Source organism: Strix aluco, chromosome 5 (assembly GCF_031877795.1).
Source record: "Strix aluco isolate bStrAlu1 chromosome 5, bStrAlu1.hap1, whole genome shotgun sequence".
In the NCBI taxonomy this organism is placed as follows: Eukaryota; Metazoa; Chordata; class Aves; order Strigiformes; family Strigidae; genus Strix; species Strix aluco.
Window position 1 is genome coordinate 13,421,635 of NC_133935.1, and position 15,320 is coordinate 13,436,954.

General features: G+C 40.9%; 1 protein-coding gene across 3 annotated transcripts in view; it reads left to right on the forward strand.

Moving 5' to 3' along the window:
• The window catches only part of AGK (acylglycerol kinase), a 36,519-nt gene that overhangs the window by 17,466 nt on the left and 3,733 nt on the right, over positions 1-15,320 (forward strand). For all 3 annotated transcript variants that reach the window (XM_074826009.1, XM_074826010.1, XM_074826011.1), the window contains exons 7-13: positions 1,263-1,357; positions 3,451-3,520; positions 4,305-4,384; positions 6,473-6,530; positions 8,823-8,970; positions 10,097-10,194; positions 12,405-12,475. In XM_074826009.1, the coding sequence (XP_074682110.1) occupies positions 1,263-1,357; positions 3,451-3,520; positions 4,305-4,384; positions 6,473-6,530; positions 8,823-8,970; positions 10,097-10,194; positions 12,405-12,475 (620 nt within the window). The remainder of the gene's footprint in view (positions 1-1,262; positions 1,358-3,450; positions 3,521-4,304; positions 4,385-6,472; positions 6,531-8,822; positions 8,971-10,096; positions 10,195-12,404; positions 12,476-15,320) is intronic.

A 15,320-nucleotide genomic window follows, 5' to 3' on the forward strand; every position in this document is an offset into this window, starting at 1 on the left:
TGCTAGCTGTACCAATCCTGAGACATCAATTTTTTTAAATTTATATATTATTATAGTTGGCCCCTGAGACCTCTATAACCTAAACATACTGGAAGAAAAGTTTTGGAGGCTTTACTGGCTAGTTTTTCTTCTCTGTTTTTTGACTTACTGTCTTGATGTAGCTTGGGTTGATTTGCAGTAGAGTAGAAAATTCTGCATCCAGCACTATTTCGGGTGGAATACTGCATTGTAGTATTGCCACTGTGTCACTTTATGTCTTTGGCCAGGGAATTCTTCTTGGCCTTCATAACACTCTATCCTAGGAGTAGAGATCTACAGTTCAGCCCCCTCACTCTGTGTTCTGCTTCCTTTTTTACTTGGGTATGTCATACCACTGTTGCTTGGATAAGAAGAGCCTGTGCAGGGTATTCCAGAAACCTTGTTCCTAGCAGCCAGGGGAGCAGAGCGTGACTGCATGAGCTGCAAAAAGCCTGTCGGCTGCACGCTGTAAAACAATTCTGAAGAAAATGAGAGAAAGGTATTTGAGATGTGTTAAGACTTGCAGGTGTCACAGAGATAGCAAGGGAGAAAGGGTGGGCATGAAGCGAGAGGGGTATTACTTAGTCGTTGCAGATTTGCAGTGTTGTGGTGCTGCTACCAGCAGTGCCTAGGGAGGGAGATGGTACAATGTGATATATGGTAGTTTACATTGATTTGCTGACACGCTTCAAGAAGCACAGTTTATTATGAGGTATAGTGTAATAACTTGCTCCTTCAACAAGCCCTTTTGCTGAACTGTGGTACAGAAAAATAACATGGTCAGTGACTTCCAAAAATTAGACCTTCTGCTGCTTCATGATTTGGGTGCCAGAGGAATCGATTAATTTCCTTTCCTTAACTGAGAAAATCTCTTTGCCATGCAAGGTTACTCTATCAGAGGGGGATTTCTGCAATGGCAAATGAGATTCAGAGCTTGTGATGCCATCAGTATTAAGAAAGATGGCAGATTGCTGACAGAATCCATGCATTAGTTAGGACGTGGCTGCCAACCTGTGTGTAACAGTGCTCTTAATGATTACAGAGTGCTCCTTTGTACCCAGTTGGCAGTGGTGGGTTCACAGATTCGGATGCCATGTTCTGAGTCATTATGTATTACTGCCTCATTTAAGGAAGTGCCTGGCTGCTTAGTGCCAAAGGAGTGATCTCAGACACAGCTGTGATCTCCACACAGGAAGCTTCGTTCAGCTGATGCAAATGTTAATTTACTCTTCTTATGTGTCCAGGCTGCCTTCAGTAAGATTCCTATAGGATTCATACCTCTTGGAAAGACCTGCACTCTGAGCCACACGCTCTACCCTGAGAGCACGAACAAAGTCCAGTAAGTATTGCGTGTTTCTGGATGGGGGCTTTTTTTGTTTGTTTTCAAGGAGCAGTGCTTCTCAGTTCGCTTGATACTTTTCTTTTTCTTCTATGTTACATAGAAGTTGGCAGTCTCTGGGCAGAGCCTGATGATTCTCTGGACTTGCCTGAGTTAATGACTTCCAAAAACTGACTAAAAATTAAAAGAAGGAAATGTATGTATTATTAGAACATGAAATCATTTGCTGTGGCTAATTTCTCTGTGATCGTGTGATGCTCAGAGGTTTTCTTTAAAAAAAAGATTAAAAGGATCAAGCCTCTTAGGAATAGTCAGAAAGGATATGGCAAGGATATAGCAAGGATATGACAAAACAAAACAAAAAAAAGAAGTTCTCTTTCTGTCCCTTCTCTAGTTTAAGAATTCTGGAAACCATTCTGCATATAACCTGGTTAGCACCTGCAAAGTAAGGCGTACAAGAACATCTTTATGGGAAAGACTGGATCCCATTACTGAGTTCTGCAGGGTTTCTTGCCCATCCCTGTGTTGGGACTGGTGCTGGCAACTCTCCAACAACCTGAATCTTATCTATCAGCATCCTGGATATGATCCAGTCTGGCAGTATCTGTTGCCTGTATTTCAATTTGTTGTGAGATTGTTTTGTCCACTCTTAAACTAATCCTTCTTTTCCCCACACTTAATTTCTTTTTATTTTTTCTCATCTTCTCCTCCCATACTAATGAATATATTCCTCCTTGCTCCTGAAATCTGTTCACTCTGGTTCTCCCAGTAATTCATTAACATTCTTCTTTGCGGAACCCTTGCTGGTATCCATCATACATAAAACCCACGAGCCAACTGGCATAACATCCTTCATTAAAACTACCAAAGTGCTTTGAAGCTTGGCAAGATGGACAAGGCTATAATCAGCAGCTAAGATTAAAATAATAATTTATGTTTGCGTTCTAAAGAAACTGTTTGAAATGAATGATCTTCTTGTCCCAAGGTAATGAACTGTGCAGGTGAGACTGCAGCATATTGGTGAATTTGAAAGGAATTTGGTCAATAGACTGCTTAACAACCCACACCAGTAACAGAACCTGACTTAAGAAGTACAGAAGTGATATTTTAAAAAGAAATATTTGGGCTTTGGTTCCTTCAGCACCGTCTTGCCTGTGGTGTATAGGAATGGTAGAAGTCTTGCAGAAAGATAAGAATTAGGAGTAAAGGGCTGAGGGGAGAGCAGCTTTATTTTCTGTCTCAGTATTCTAATCCTGATGAAGCCAAGGGCCATTTCTCCTCCTGATTCACATGAATATTGGGCTGAATCTGAAAACTGCATTCGGTTTTGGGTTTTTTTTTTCCCTATCCAGCTGAGACACTAGAAATGTGTGCAATGGGGAATTTAAATTTTACAAACTTTGAAAACAAGGAAGGGGTCTTAGTGAAATACATGCTTCAAGATCTGAACATAGACTTCTCTGTGAACTTGAACACTTTGGTTACAAAATCTTGAGTGCCATGCTTTACGACTTTAAATGAGAAAGTGCCTTAGCTATTGTCCACAACTTAATGGAGACCAAAACTACGTGAGCATTGCTGATAGGTAGATTTATGTTGATTAAAACCTTCAAATTAACGTACTAAGGCAATTCAATCCCAGACACATGAATTGAGACCAGTCTCATGACTATCCCTTTCTCTCCCAGGTTGTTACACTTGACACCAGTAAAATAAAGCCATGATTTGGGTCCTTAGTGTGTTAAGTATCCAAAACAGCAAGTAACAGAGTTGGCATGCTATCTTCCAGATTAGCTGAAGAAGGAGGAATATCTGAAAAACTTAGGCTGAGAATTCCTATTGCTTTTCAGGTCTTTTGCTGTTTGTTAGGATTCAGGCTTTGTCTTGTGTTGCCATCACCCAGTTTGCTTTCTGATTTCAAGGAAGTGCAGCGCTTTGTCAGAGTTCTTTCCCTGGGGTTATTGTGTTTGCTGAAAAAAAGCCCCACCTGGACTTGTATTGGGGTTTGCTGAAAAAAAAGTGTAATTTTAAATCTTACTCTTTTCTTTCCTTCCTGTTTGTTTTCCTTTGCTTCTCTCCTGTTTGTTTTGCAGACATATTATTAATGCTACATTGGCCATTCTGAAGGGAGAGACAGTTCCGCTTGATGTCTTGCAGATCAAGGTAGAAGCATCTGCTTATTTGACACCCAGCATTCCTAAAACTTCCCTATTCTCATGTTGTTCTGTTTACACAGACTGCTTTTCCTCTGTGTAATGCTGTCATGAATTTTGGTTTGTGATATCAGCAGTTCTGGTGGCAGTTGTTTCTCCACTGTATGCCATGGCATCAGGTAGTCTAAACTGGAGAAAACACTAGAATGCCTGAACAACTTTTTTTTGAGACTTGAGGAGTATTGATGAATACAAAACTTACTAACACTGGTATTTCTGTAGAAATGGTGAGAGATAACAATAGCTGTCTGAGCTGATTTAATGCATTTGAATGTATTGTGGAGTTAATAGCTTTCTTTTACAAACTGAAAAATTGAAATGGGAAGACTTTTGACTATGCCCAGTATGGTTTTTGAATATTATTTTTCTGTTATGTTGTAGAATGGACATTTCTGCAGCGAGAACTTAGTGTCACTGTGCAAAGCTCCTTGCTTTTGGCTGACAATATCAACAAAATGAAATGGCTATTGCTGGGTGTGCAGTCAAACTCAATCAACCTCTTCAAAACTTCACCTCTCATATTCCTCTCTGGGAGCAGATGGAATGTATAATGCTTAAATTCTGTTTAGCTTTATTGCTGTTAGCTATTTATGATACCTCTTCTGTGAAATGTCACTTTTGGGATTAATCAGAAATGAGGTTTTATAAAGAAATTATATTTCTCTAGCTGCAAAAAACAAAGTTGGAAACAAGATAAGAGAAGGCAATTTTGCAATCTTTATTTTTCTTTACAGGGAGAAAAGGAACAGCCTGTGTTTGCAGTGACTGGTTTAAGATGGGGATCTTACAGAGATGCAGGAGTTAAAGTTAGCAAGTAAGAAAATACTGTTTTTTTGAAACTCTACCTTTTTTAGCATCAGTTGCCTAAAACGACATACCCACCTCTTGTAAAGAAGTCTTTTTTGAGTGTAGGCATTTGACAGGCAGAGGCACCCGCTCTTGTTAGGTCTCACATAACATACATGGGAGTGTAAGACATTTCAGAATTTTTGTCATAATGTATTTCAAATGAAACATGTATTTGCTGCTGACCCGTTCTTAAGTATTTACTTTCTGCTTGCCTTCTGATGCCCACTTTTGGAACTTTATTCAGACTGTATCAGTGGGAAAAGCTCTCCCTTGAGTAAAGTCTAAGTAAAGTAATTGGCCATTGTTTTTCATCAGTTGCCAATGAAAAGACACACGCAGACTCTGTAACTCAATTCCAACAAGGGACATCAGATGCAGTAGAAATGCCCTTCAGTTCCTGCCAGAAATGGCATGGACCATGCTGTCTAATGGCTGTTCTCTGAATGCTAAACTAATAATTGTTGGGCTTTCTCCAAATGGACATTTAATATGCCACTGTCTGTGTATCAAATGACTAGCATTATCTGGTGAAGGAGCAGCAGGGCCAAAGCAGTTCACTTCTCAGACTGTTATGGAGGAATGGCAGCACATGCCTCTGCTGCACAGCTATAAGGAAATACCGTGTGTTTTGGGAATGAGCTCTTTGTCAGGAAACAAGGTAGCAGACCTCTGTAGTCTGGCTGGCAGATATTTGAGTAGGATTGAGAGATGATATGAAGTGGGGGAGATGCAGTAAATAGCCAGAGTGTTTGTCCCTGGGAAGCAAGGGACATGCTTGGTAGCTTGTGTAGGTGCTGACTTGGCTGTGCTGCAGGCTCTCCTGCTAATTGCAGCCCCAAGATTAAGGAAGTACACTTCTCTCTCTGTACGCTCACTAGGTTTCCTATGCATGCCCTGTTTTTTGCCTAGTGTCAGCCTTCACATCTCTTCCTCCAGCAGTTCCCTGTTGTAAGAATCTTTTGGATTCAGTGCTGGAGGCACAACAGTGCCTTTTGTATTTGCGGCAGCGTGAACATTTTCAAATGTCATTCTCTTGCATGAATGTTTTTGCATGCACGGAAAATGTGCCCAGCTTGGAAAGCACTTCAGCCACAAATGAATGGGTGCTCAGAATGTGCATGGGACAAGGACCACGTGTGCTTGTCCTGTTTTTATACTTCTCCCTAAGCATCCACTTTTGGTTCCTATCAGAGATGGGTTATTGGGCTAAATGAACGTTTGGTGTATTCCAGTACAACTGATCTTATACTTAAAAGAAGGCACCTACTATGAAGGGAGTCAAGCCATAAGCCCTAGTTCCAGAAATTTGTCTGGCTATCCCTCTGCTAAGCACAGTCCTGGTGGAGACATGGTGCTGTTTTATGTTTTTGAGGTTTTATTATTTTACAGACAATTTCACGACTTAATGGGAGCGGTGTGACAGTTGCACGCCTTAGAAGCTAATGATACACTTAAATCTGCAGTACTCTTGAGCTGATGGTGTTTAATGTTCTTTGTTGACCTTCTTTGGTGGAAGACACTGATCAAAATATGTGCCAAGCCTGCCCAAATATAGTCACATCTTTAGATTCTATACAATACTTTATGGCTGGCAGGATTTTTATTTTGTGAAACATTGATTTTGATCTGGGAATCCTTTGGGGCAAATTGATGTTTGCTGGCTCTGTTCTTTTTGTCACTGAAGCTGTTAATTTTTGTTTGTTTGTTTCCTCCAACCTCATTCTTTATTGCTTATTGTGGAGTTGCATGCCACCGGCTGTTAGACCACAGACCTTTAAATCATTCCAAGTTGTGTCACATAACTAGGTAAAATTCTGCTCCTGAGATATTATACATTTTGGTGATCTGTAGCTCAGGAAAGCGATGTCACTGCTAAGGTGCTGGTGATGTGTAGAAACTATCTTGTAGTATCACTAAAGCTAAAGGTTGTAGGGGAGTACTACTAACTTCAGTAGCAAACAAGGCTGTGTGCTCTGACTTCATGCAAGATTTCTCCCTTTCCCAGTATCAACCCCTGGATATCTTAGAAGTTCTGTCTGTGTTCTTTTTTCAGGTACTGGTACCTTGGACCTCTGAAAACCAAAGCAGCTCACTTTTTCAGTACATTTAAGGTAATTGCAACAAAAGTGTTTTTGTAGTTGGGAAATGAAAAGTCTGACTATGCTTTGTATAATTTATCTGCAAGTTCTGGTAACAATATAAAATGTGAGTGAAAGTCGACTTGTTTAAGAAACCTGCCAATTGATAGACTTAGCTTCTGAAGAGATGAAGGGGAGGAGGAATACTTAAAAAAAATTATTCTTTACTAAGGATCTGTTGCTGCGAGATCACCAGGGGGAGCCAGTAACCACCTTTGAAACTGGAGAGCAGTAGTGGTGCTGAAGATAATCGTTAAAGTGCTCTCTCACCTTTTCTCAACAGTCTTTCTTATGATAACATTTCATTCTGATTTATTCATCTAGCAGAAGTGGCTATAATTAGCCTGCTCCTGCACGGTGATAATCAAGCTTCCATATGTAGTAAAATGAACATGAAGATTAATAGCTTATATCTCACCTTAAACTTCTCTGCTGCTTAAAATTGTCCCTGGAAAGATTAAAATTTGACCTGCATGAAAGGTGAGGCATTTTCATTCACGTGCTTTTCCTGTTCTCTGAACATACAAGAAGCCTCATGAAAGGCTGTGGAAATACCCAGGAGCTGCTACAGTAGATCAGATTCTGCAGTCCAGCCATGCTGTCTGTGATAGTGCCCGTGCTTCCTTTATAGGAAGCTCCTGTAAAGGGGAATTAAGTTGTAATGTGTCCATGAGATTTGAGATGATGATTCTGTGTGCTGGCATTCCAGGTAGAAACCTGCTTTTCACTTCTCTCCAGCCCTTTCTCATTTTGTTGAGTACTTAGCCTCAGTTAGTGGCAGTGATAGTGGATTTCACTGGTGAGCTATTCATTGTGCATTAAAAAGATCTGTTTGACCTCCTGAAGGTTAAAGAGAAGTGCCCACTTTTTCTGCTATTAAGATAAAAAAGTTTCTACCTGATCTCCCCTAATTGTGGTATTCATTGCTTTATGTGCTTCTTACGTTATCATTTTGTTAATTTCCATAAGAAATGACTCCAGCCTGTTGAGCTTAATCTCTTCCTAGCCTGTCTTTGCTGCTGTCCACTTCATCTTTTCTGGTTTTGCTGTAGCTGTCGTTTGAAACAGGATGACCTATAGCTGAAAACAGTGTAAGGGAAAAGAGCTCACCTCTGATATTGGCAGGGGCATTGTTATGAGTGTTATCACCTTTTCTAAAAATATACAGGCTTAAATTATCACAGCATTGCTGCTTTTAATCATTAATGCTTATTGTTCGTGTATTGCCCTACTGATGCAATCTCTGTTTGTCCTGTGTATTATGTAAGTGTGATAGTGGAGTCTTTCCTTGCTCTCAGAAGTGTGAGGTAAATTAGCTTAACAACCTGTGCTGTATGATCCAAAACTACTTCTAAAGTTTTGTGCGTAGAAAAATAATTGTATCAAGTACGTGTGGGTCCTTGACTGGGTTGTTTTAGTATAAAAAACAAGCATATGATTCCTTCCATAAGTCCTATGTTCTGAGCACTTCAGAAATTATTTTTAAAACAAAATGAGAGAGAATAAACTTTGTCAGCATCTGGAACTATTTCAGGAGCTAAGGTTCTTCTGTAGCCCATCGGCTTCTGGCACTGGAATCTGAAATATTACCAAGAATAATGTGTTACTTCTTTTTTGGTTTTTTTTTTCCCCCTCAGATGCTTTATAAAGCTCACCTGACTTACCTTAAGACCTGTTGTATTGCTGTCTATAAGCACTTGACTATAAGGTCAGATCTTGATTGTTTGAGTTGTTGAAGAACAAAGGCCAGGCAGATTTTAGTGCCCCTTGGCTGCACACAGCACTGTAGTCTTTGTCTGTTTGCACTAGACCCCGCTGCGCAGTTGCTCTTTGAGGTTGCCTTTGTACCATGCAGAAACCAATTGTGCTTTCAAACATTAATGTTGACCTTGCCAGTTTTGGTTGTTCCCTCCAGCCAGAAGCAGCTGTGTCACCCTGCCACACATCAGCAGCAAAGAAAACATCCCTTTACTCTCTGCTTATAGAGGGGAAAATACCTCACTTCGGTTTGGGGAAGGAGTAGATTAGTAGACTTGGGAACTGTGGGTTGAAAAAGATTTTTTTCAAGCTGCAAAAATGTCATGTCACATATGAATCTGGAGGCTGGAGAGCCATAAAGTAGTCTGAGGCAGTGGTGGGATCTGGGTAGCTCTGCAGGAGTACTTGGGAGCACAGAATAGGCTAAAGGACTAAACAGAATAAAGAGGTAGGTGCTAAGCAAAAGGCCCTTTATCTTCTGTCTTTCCTTTCCATAATAAATCCAAGGAATGGCCTCAGAAACATCAAGCAGCTCTCATGTATCTGGGTCCAACTGAGAGACCTCCAGAAGAGCCAGAGGAGAAACCATCCAGACCTCCTTTGTATGTGAGGCTTTACAGGCGACTTTGGTTATACTGGTCATCTCGTCCAAAAGGTGAGGTGTATGTATTTTGGCATAAACTCACAGGCAGGCTTTACTACTCTAACAGATCAGAGTTGAGGGAGTGTTTCTGCATTACTCTTCTCCTCTCTCATTTTTATGTTATTCTTCTTATTGTTGTTTATTTATTATTTATTAAAACTGTGACTTTGTCAAGATAGTTATGGTGGTATCTGCCACATATGGAACAGAGTAGTCCTGCCAGTACTTGTCATCTCATAAACAAAAGTGCAAAAGTTGTAAAGAACCAGGGCATTCCCTGGGCTCACAGTTGCTTGCCATTGCTATGGAAGCCTCCATAGGGGATACTTGGCACTTACGGGCAAGCTTCTTGAAATCTTCCTCCTGTAGAATGGCTTCATAGTGAGCTGGCAAGAGAGGAGCAGCCCTTGTGTTCCAAGGTGGGGAGAGTTGCTGACACAGAGCAACAAATGTTACTTAAAATAGAACAATAAAACTTGGGCCATGCAGAAGCCTTAAGTTTCTCTTAGTACATTAAATGTCTTTCTGTACCATACATTTTCTTCTGTGTGCTCTGTGAGCCTCTCCTGGGTTGGGTTGTTAGCTAAGCAGTGCATTTGGCAGACTGCAGGAGGAAGGGGAGGTGTATTTTGCACAATCTGGTGTGCTGCAAAGTCCTTCTCATTCCCTCTTGGCTAGCAGAGGTGATGTAGACAGAAGCATGAACTAAGTGACTTGTTTATGAGAACTAAACCGTGAAGTTTCCTCGTGTAGAAAATGCATGTTACCACAGTATCCTGAACATTTGAGTCCTGTTTTTTTGGTAGCAGCGTTTCATGTATTTTCTAAATGCTCCTGTAATACTAGCCCAGGAGATCTGTCAATCCCTGGGTATAAGGACTGACAGGGCTGCCATGTAAAGTGCTTGATAGTCTCGCCTGCTACTCTGTGAATGCTGGTGATTATTTTTTTCTTTCCTTCAGTACTCCCAAACTCCTTTTTCCTTTTTTAAGATTTTGACTTTTGAAAGAAACAAAGCTAGTGGTCACAATAGGTTAGAGTGATTTTTGCAGCTGGTATTGGTTTTTCTTGCTTCATAGCAGTGAAATAATGATCTGTGTAATTAAATTCCACTTAATGATATCTTCTTGATTTGCAGAAATCCCCCAGGAGGTAACCCCAGAGGACTGGGAAGAACTGAAGCTATCCACCATTGAGCTTTCCATTGCAACTCGGAACAGACAGCTTGATCTGACCGTAAGACCATAGTATAACTGGATTCCAAACACTGGCTGCCCACACAGTTTTCCTTTCTTGCTGAACTCCCATTCTTGTGTCTATATAAATAAAACTTACTACCTTATGCAAGGAGGGGCTCATGACTGAATCCCTGAATGGGAAAGTTTCAGAGCCAGTGTAAAAGCACTGGAGACCCATGTAAAACTGGGATGCAGTGGGATCAGGAAGAATTTCTACAACAACGTTTCACTAGCCAAACAGAAGCTTTAGGATTGCCCAGGAGAAAACAAAGCATCAAAATAGGCACTGCTTTCCTTCTTGACCCATGGGATTCTGTTTTGTCAACTGGTGCTGGAAGGAAGTTGAGCCTGGAATTGTGGCTTTTTCTCTCTCTTTTGGCTTGCAGAGCAAAGAGTTAAAAAGAACAGGGACTAGAGAAAGGACAGGGGCTACAGTGAATTGAAGGACAGGAGATGCAGGTGGTTGAAGGAGTAGAACCGAGGGAGCAAGGGAACTGTTCCTGTCATAACCTTCTCAGCATGCTCATGCAGCTCGTTCACTGTCTTAAAACCTGTCTTTAGCTTATGTCTGTGTTTTGGTGCGATTTTTTTACTGTGAAAGCTATTTGGATAGATGTCAGTCTTTAATTTTACTGGGAAATGCTAACAAGTGATCCCGTACTGGTGAGGTGCTCTTCATGTCTTCCTCACGGCTGCAGGAAACCATGGCCACCTACACCCAGATTAACAGGAGGTGTTGAATTTACTGCAACGTGTTTCTTGCTCAGAATTCAGGGTCTTTAAAGACCTGAAAATTTGTGTTACATCAGTATGTTATCTTTGTAGGATCAGACAAATAAACTCAAACCAGAGAAATCTTAGAATTTCCTCTTGTTTTCATCTTAGAATGTACTACATAAATTTAAGTTTCTTCATCCGTGCTTATGATTTGGACCACCAGTGTCCTAGTAAAGGTAGGAGCTAGACAGAGTAGTATTTGGGTATTTGGTTTTTTAGTTGTTTCTAGATGGCACTTGAACAGAACAGTTTTGGTCGCTGAACTGGATTGGAGTCAGTGATGTAAAAACAGACCTGACAAGAACTGAAAAAGTATCTCATTGCTGCAGACTAGCCCTTGCATCTTTGTTGGTTTTTTTTTCTTCCCTCTGTTATGCCTTCAAGATGCACTTTAATACTGGTATTGAACAAAGAAGTGATGTAGGGTGTTCAGGTCTCTTGCATAGCCTAGAGAAATGGACAAGTTCATGTTGGGGCAGTTGTACTTTTGTGTTTCTAGAGCTGGAAGTACCTTGATAGTGCATCTTTTTTTCTATGGATATGGACCCCCTTATAACTCCTTTTATCTCCCACTCTTGGAGCCATTGTCCCTGTAGCCATCAGAGCTGAACAACAGCTCTCTCAAATCGATACCAGGGTCTATCTGCTGAGTATCGTCAGCCACTCCTGTCTTCTGGCTTGCTTCAGATTCATGCCTGGGCTGCCCTGTTGAAGAGAATCTGATAAAGCCATACAGGTGCAGCTCAGTACCAAGCCTACCTCTGCACATACAGCAAAGAAATAAAACAAGTTGTATTTTTACTTCTGTCATTTTGATTGCATCCGCACTAGGACTTTTGCCAGGACAGAAATGTTAAAATAAATAAATAAAAAATGAATTGCATCTTAATCAAAGTTGCTTTCCCAGCAAAAGCTTTACTGTATACTTGGTTTAAGGGCAGGCTGTAAATAGAAAAGAAGCTAAGTATGGAGTTTAAAGGAATGATATCAAGAACACTTTGACCTCCAGTTTGTATTGTTTAAAATTCTCTTACTATAGTGTTTGCTGGCCAAATGTTGCATCACTCTACTATTGCTTAAATTCATGGAAGACCCATTGATTTGAAATCTTCATGAACAGAAGTAAACCCAAGTGATCTGCTGTCACTGTCTTTAATAAGTGTGTGAAATGTAACAAGAAGCCAAACGTGTGAATCATCATTTTGCTTCTTGCGGTATTTATTGTTGAATAGTCATTAATGAGAAATTACTATCTATAATTCATAATCCGAATCTCGAGTCGAGAGTGGAAAAAAACATGAAATGCAGAAATGCATCTTCTGCCTCCTTTTGTGGGACAAAGGACTGGGCATTTTGTGAGCATATTGCAGTATCATGGGTGTGGCATTTTGAAATGTTAACTGCTTGATTTCTGAATCTTTTTTTGCATAGCGCACTGAAGACTTCATGGATATTTGCATTGAAGCAGATACTGTCAGCAAAGGGCAGTTTGTAAACAGAGGGTGAGTATGGGAAGGCTGCAAAAAGATGACAGAATCTTTGAATCGGAACAGTAATTCTGAGAAGTGTGCTGTTTTTATCTGATCTTGTGCTGCAAAATTCAGAAGCAGAGGACTACAAAGGACACCAGTCAGTAATGCTTCATGGGGATTACTAATTTTGTTCTTTAAAATTCTTAGTAATTTTCTCTTTCTGGAAACAAAACAGAGCAATCTGCCTGAAGTTTTTCCTAGCTTCTGAGTTTGCTATACCTTTCGTCTTTTCCCTCATTGCTATTGATCGGTGCTACTTGTATAATACTGTTATAACTGAGTTTTATAGACAGCCATATAGACTTATCCCCAGAATCTTTTAGCCCTAGCTGCTGATTGAGAGGTCGGTCACAGAGCTGATACATTTGTACTAGTGGTACCTGGAATTTTTGAACTGATCAGACAAGGCCCTGCTTCTAAGAGAAGAGCTCCCTTGACTCAGTAACTCTGGTGAGAAATTAGGTCTGAGCTGGAAGAAGTTTTGGAAGGTGTGAATTTAAACAGGAACTTTAAACGAATGTATTGATGCTGCTTGTACGTGGAGTAAGAAGGCTGCAGGTATGAAGAAGCAGCATGTAAAGAAAAAGTGAATGTGTATTGCTTCCTTTGTGTTTGAAATGTTGTCTTGTAGTGTGCTTGTTCCTCCTGCTCTCACCTGACACAAATCTGAGCTGTGCTTTCCAGCTCCTCATATAGTCCCACTAGCAAATACATTGCATCTTCAGTGCAGTTTTTACCAGCAACAGATTTTCCTACTAAATCCAGGAGTGCTTTTCTGCATTACCTTATTTGCTAATACTGTTTTCTAGTCTTAGAGCTCCCTCTAGTGAAATCAGTGGAAAGATTTCAGCACAGTTTTACCTGCTTGTCATCACCCTAATAATTCCTGCATGTGTGTCTTTTTTATGATACTAATAACAGCAGCAGACCCCTTATTTGAGCATCCCACGAGCCTCAGTGGGTATAGGATCTTCTGACCTATGTGTATGTGGTAGGTCAGGTTACCACCTGCAACTGCTTTTAAATTGTATAAGCCACGTGGAGCGTAGGTTGCTTGGGACTGAAATCTTTGCTTTGAAGGCTACAGAAGGAGAGGAGGAGATTTTTCCATTAGCAGCAAGAGGAATCTGGCCTCTTAAAGGAGGGAGACAAAGGAGGTGCTATGCTGGCTTGTTGAACACTTTGCTAGCAGAAAAAATTTGGATGAATTTATGTGATTTAATGGAGAGGTTTCGAGTGTACACCCACTGGAAAGAATGCCTCCCATGTGGACTGGACATGCTTCACACATTTTCTGACTGCAACTGCACTGTCATGCAAAAAAAGCCTCTGATGAGAGTTAATATGCCCTGCTGGCTAGAGCTAATTAGAGGCAGTACCAAAAGCTTTGAGCTGCTGTTCAAGCAAAGTTCAAAGAAACAAGCTCTTTTGATTAAATAGTGCCCAAAATTCTGTAGGTAACAAAGAAAGAGAAAGAAGGGTGTATGGGGTGGGGGAGCAGCGGGAGGGACTGGTTAGTCCTGCAGAGAGGAGTCAGAACAGAAAAAATGGGCCCTGTTTTTGCAAGGGAAAATGAGGGTCTTCAGGGAAGCTCTCCACCACACAATGCCTTGGGCAGCTAGGTTTGAACAAACCCCTTTATTAGAGTCTCCCCATTGCCTACTACCAACAGGGTTTGTCTTTGGAAATGTGTGGAGAAGCTCTTTCTTTTTTCCTTCATTTTTAATGCATAACTCCACCAAAATTTGGGGGGTTGAAAAGGTTTTTAGGGAAAATATCTTACCAGTGCAGATATCAAGGGGGTTTTATATTGAAGAGGGCACTGGCCTGAGCTGATCAGAACTGGTGGATCATGCAGAGGAAACCACACATCCAGTGGGAAGCTACCTTGCAGGCTCAGGCAGTGTGTGTTGGGGGAAGCCGTGCATCAGAATGCTGGAGGGCAACTGCTGTTGGAATTCAAAGGAAGGAGTAGGTCATCCCAGGTGTATAGAAGTGCCCTCCAGCTGTGGATCAAAGTTGTGTAAACTGGAGCATCTCTGAGAGGGTAGAGCTGATGTTTAAGATAAAGTGGTTACACTGTAGTGCTTATTAAGAAGTACTGGAGGGAAGGAGAATGGGGATGGAAAGTGTAGCACCAGTAATCCACATCCTGGTAGCCAGCTTAGATTCTGTATATGGAAGGATGGAGAGCTGTCACTCCAGGGCATGAATACAGTTACCAGCTACAGTGCGGAAGACTGGGGTTTTTTTGTTAGAGTGTATTACTCTGAATCATTTAACATTGGTCACTTCTGGAGATGAAAACTAGGTTGAAATTGTGTGTGTTATCTGCAGTGGGTGTTATGGTTCTCTCTCTGCCTGTATTTTTGTGATTCAGCACATGGAATGGGATAAAACCATCAATTGAAACTGTTGCTGTTAGGATTTGGTCTTTCTCCTGTTTCACCTTGCCATATTGTCTTGAGTAAGGACTGGAATCAAATGCAAATTATTTCTGATCCTTTTATACTGGGCCACTAGAGAGGCAATCACTGCAAGTGGAGTTGTGTCTGTTTTCTTCTACCAGCATTCTCCTTTGACTGATCTTTAGTTCCATGTCTTGTCTCTTTGTGCTTACCTTGACCCCATAACTGCATCTATATAGAGCCTCATTTACCTTTGTGGACCAAAAAAATCTACTTGCTCACCAGAGTGCAGTATCTAGGACCTTGTATGTTAAACTTCAAGCAGGTTAACCTTTACCCGGGGAATCTTGCTGCTTGTTTGTATAGCACCGTATAAACTTACAGTATTGCATGCCATCAGTGATTTA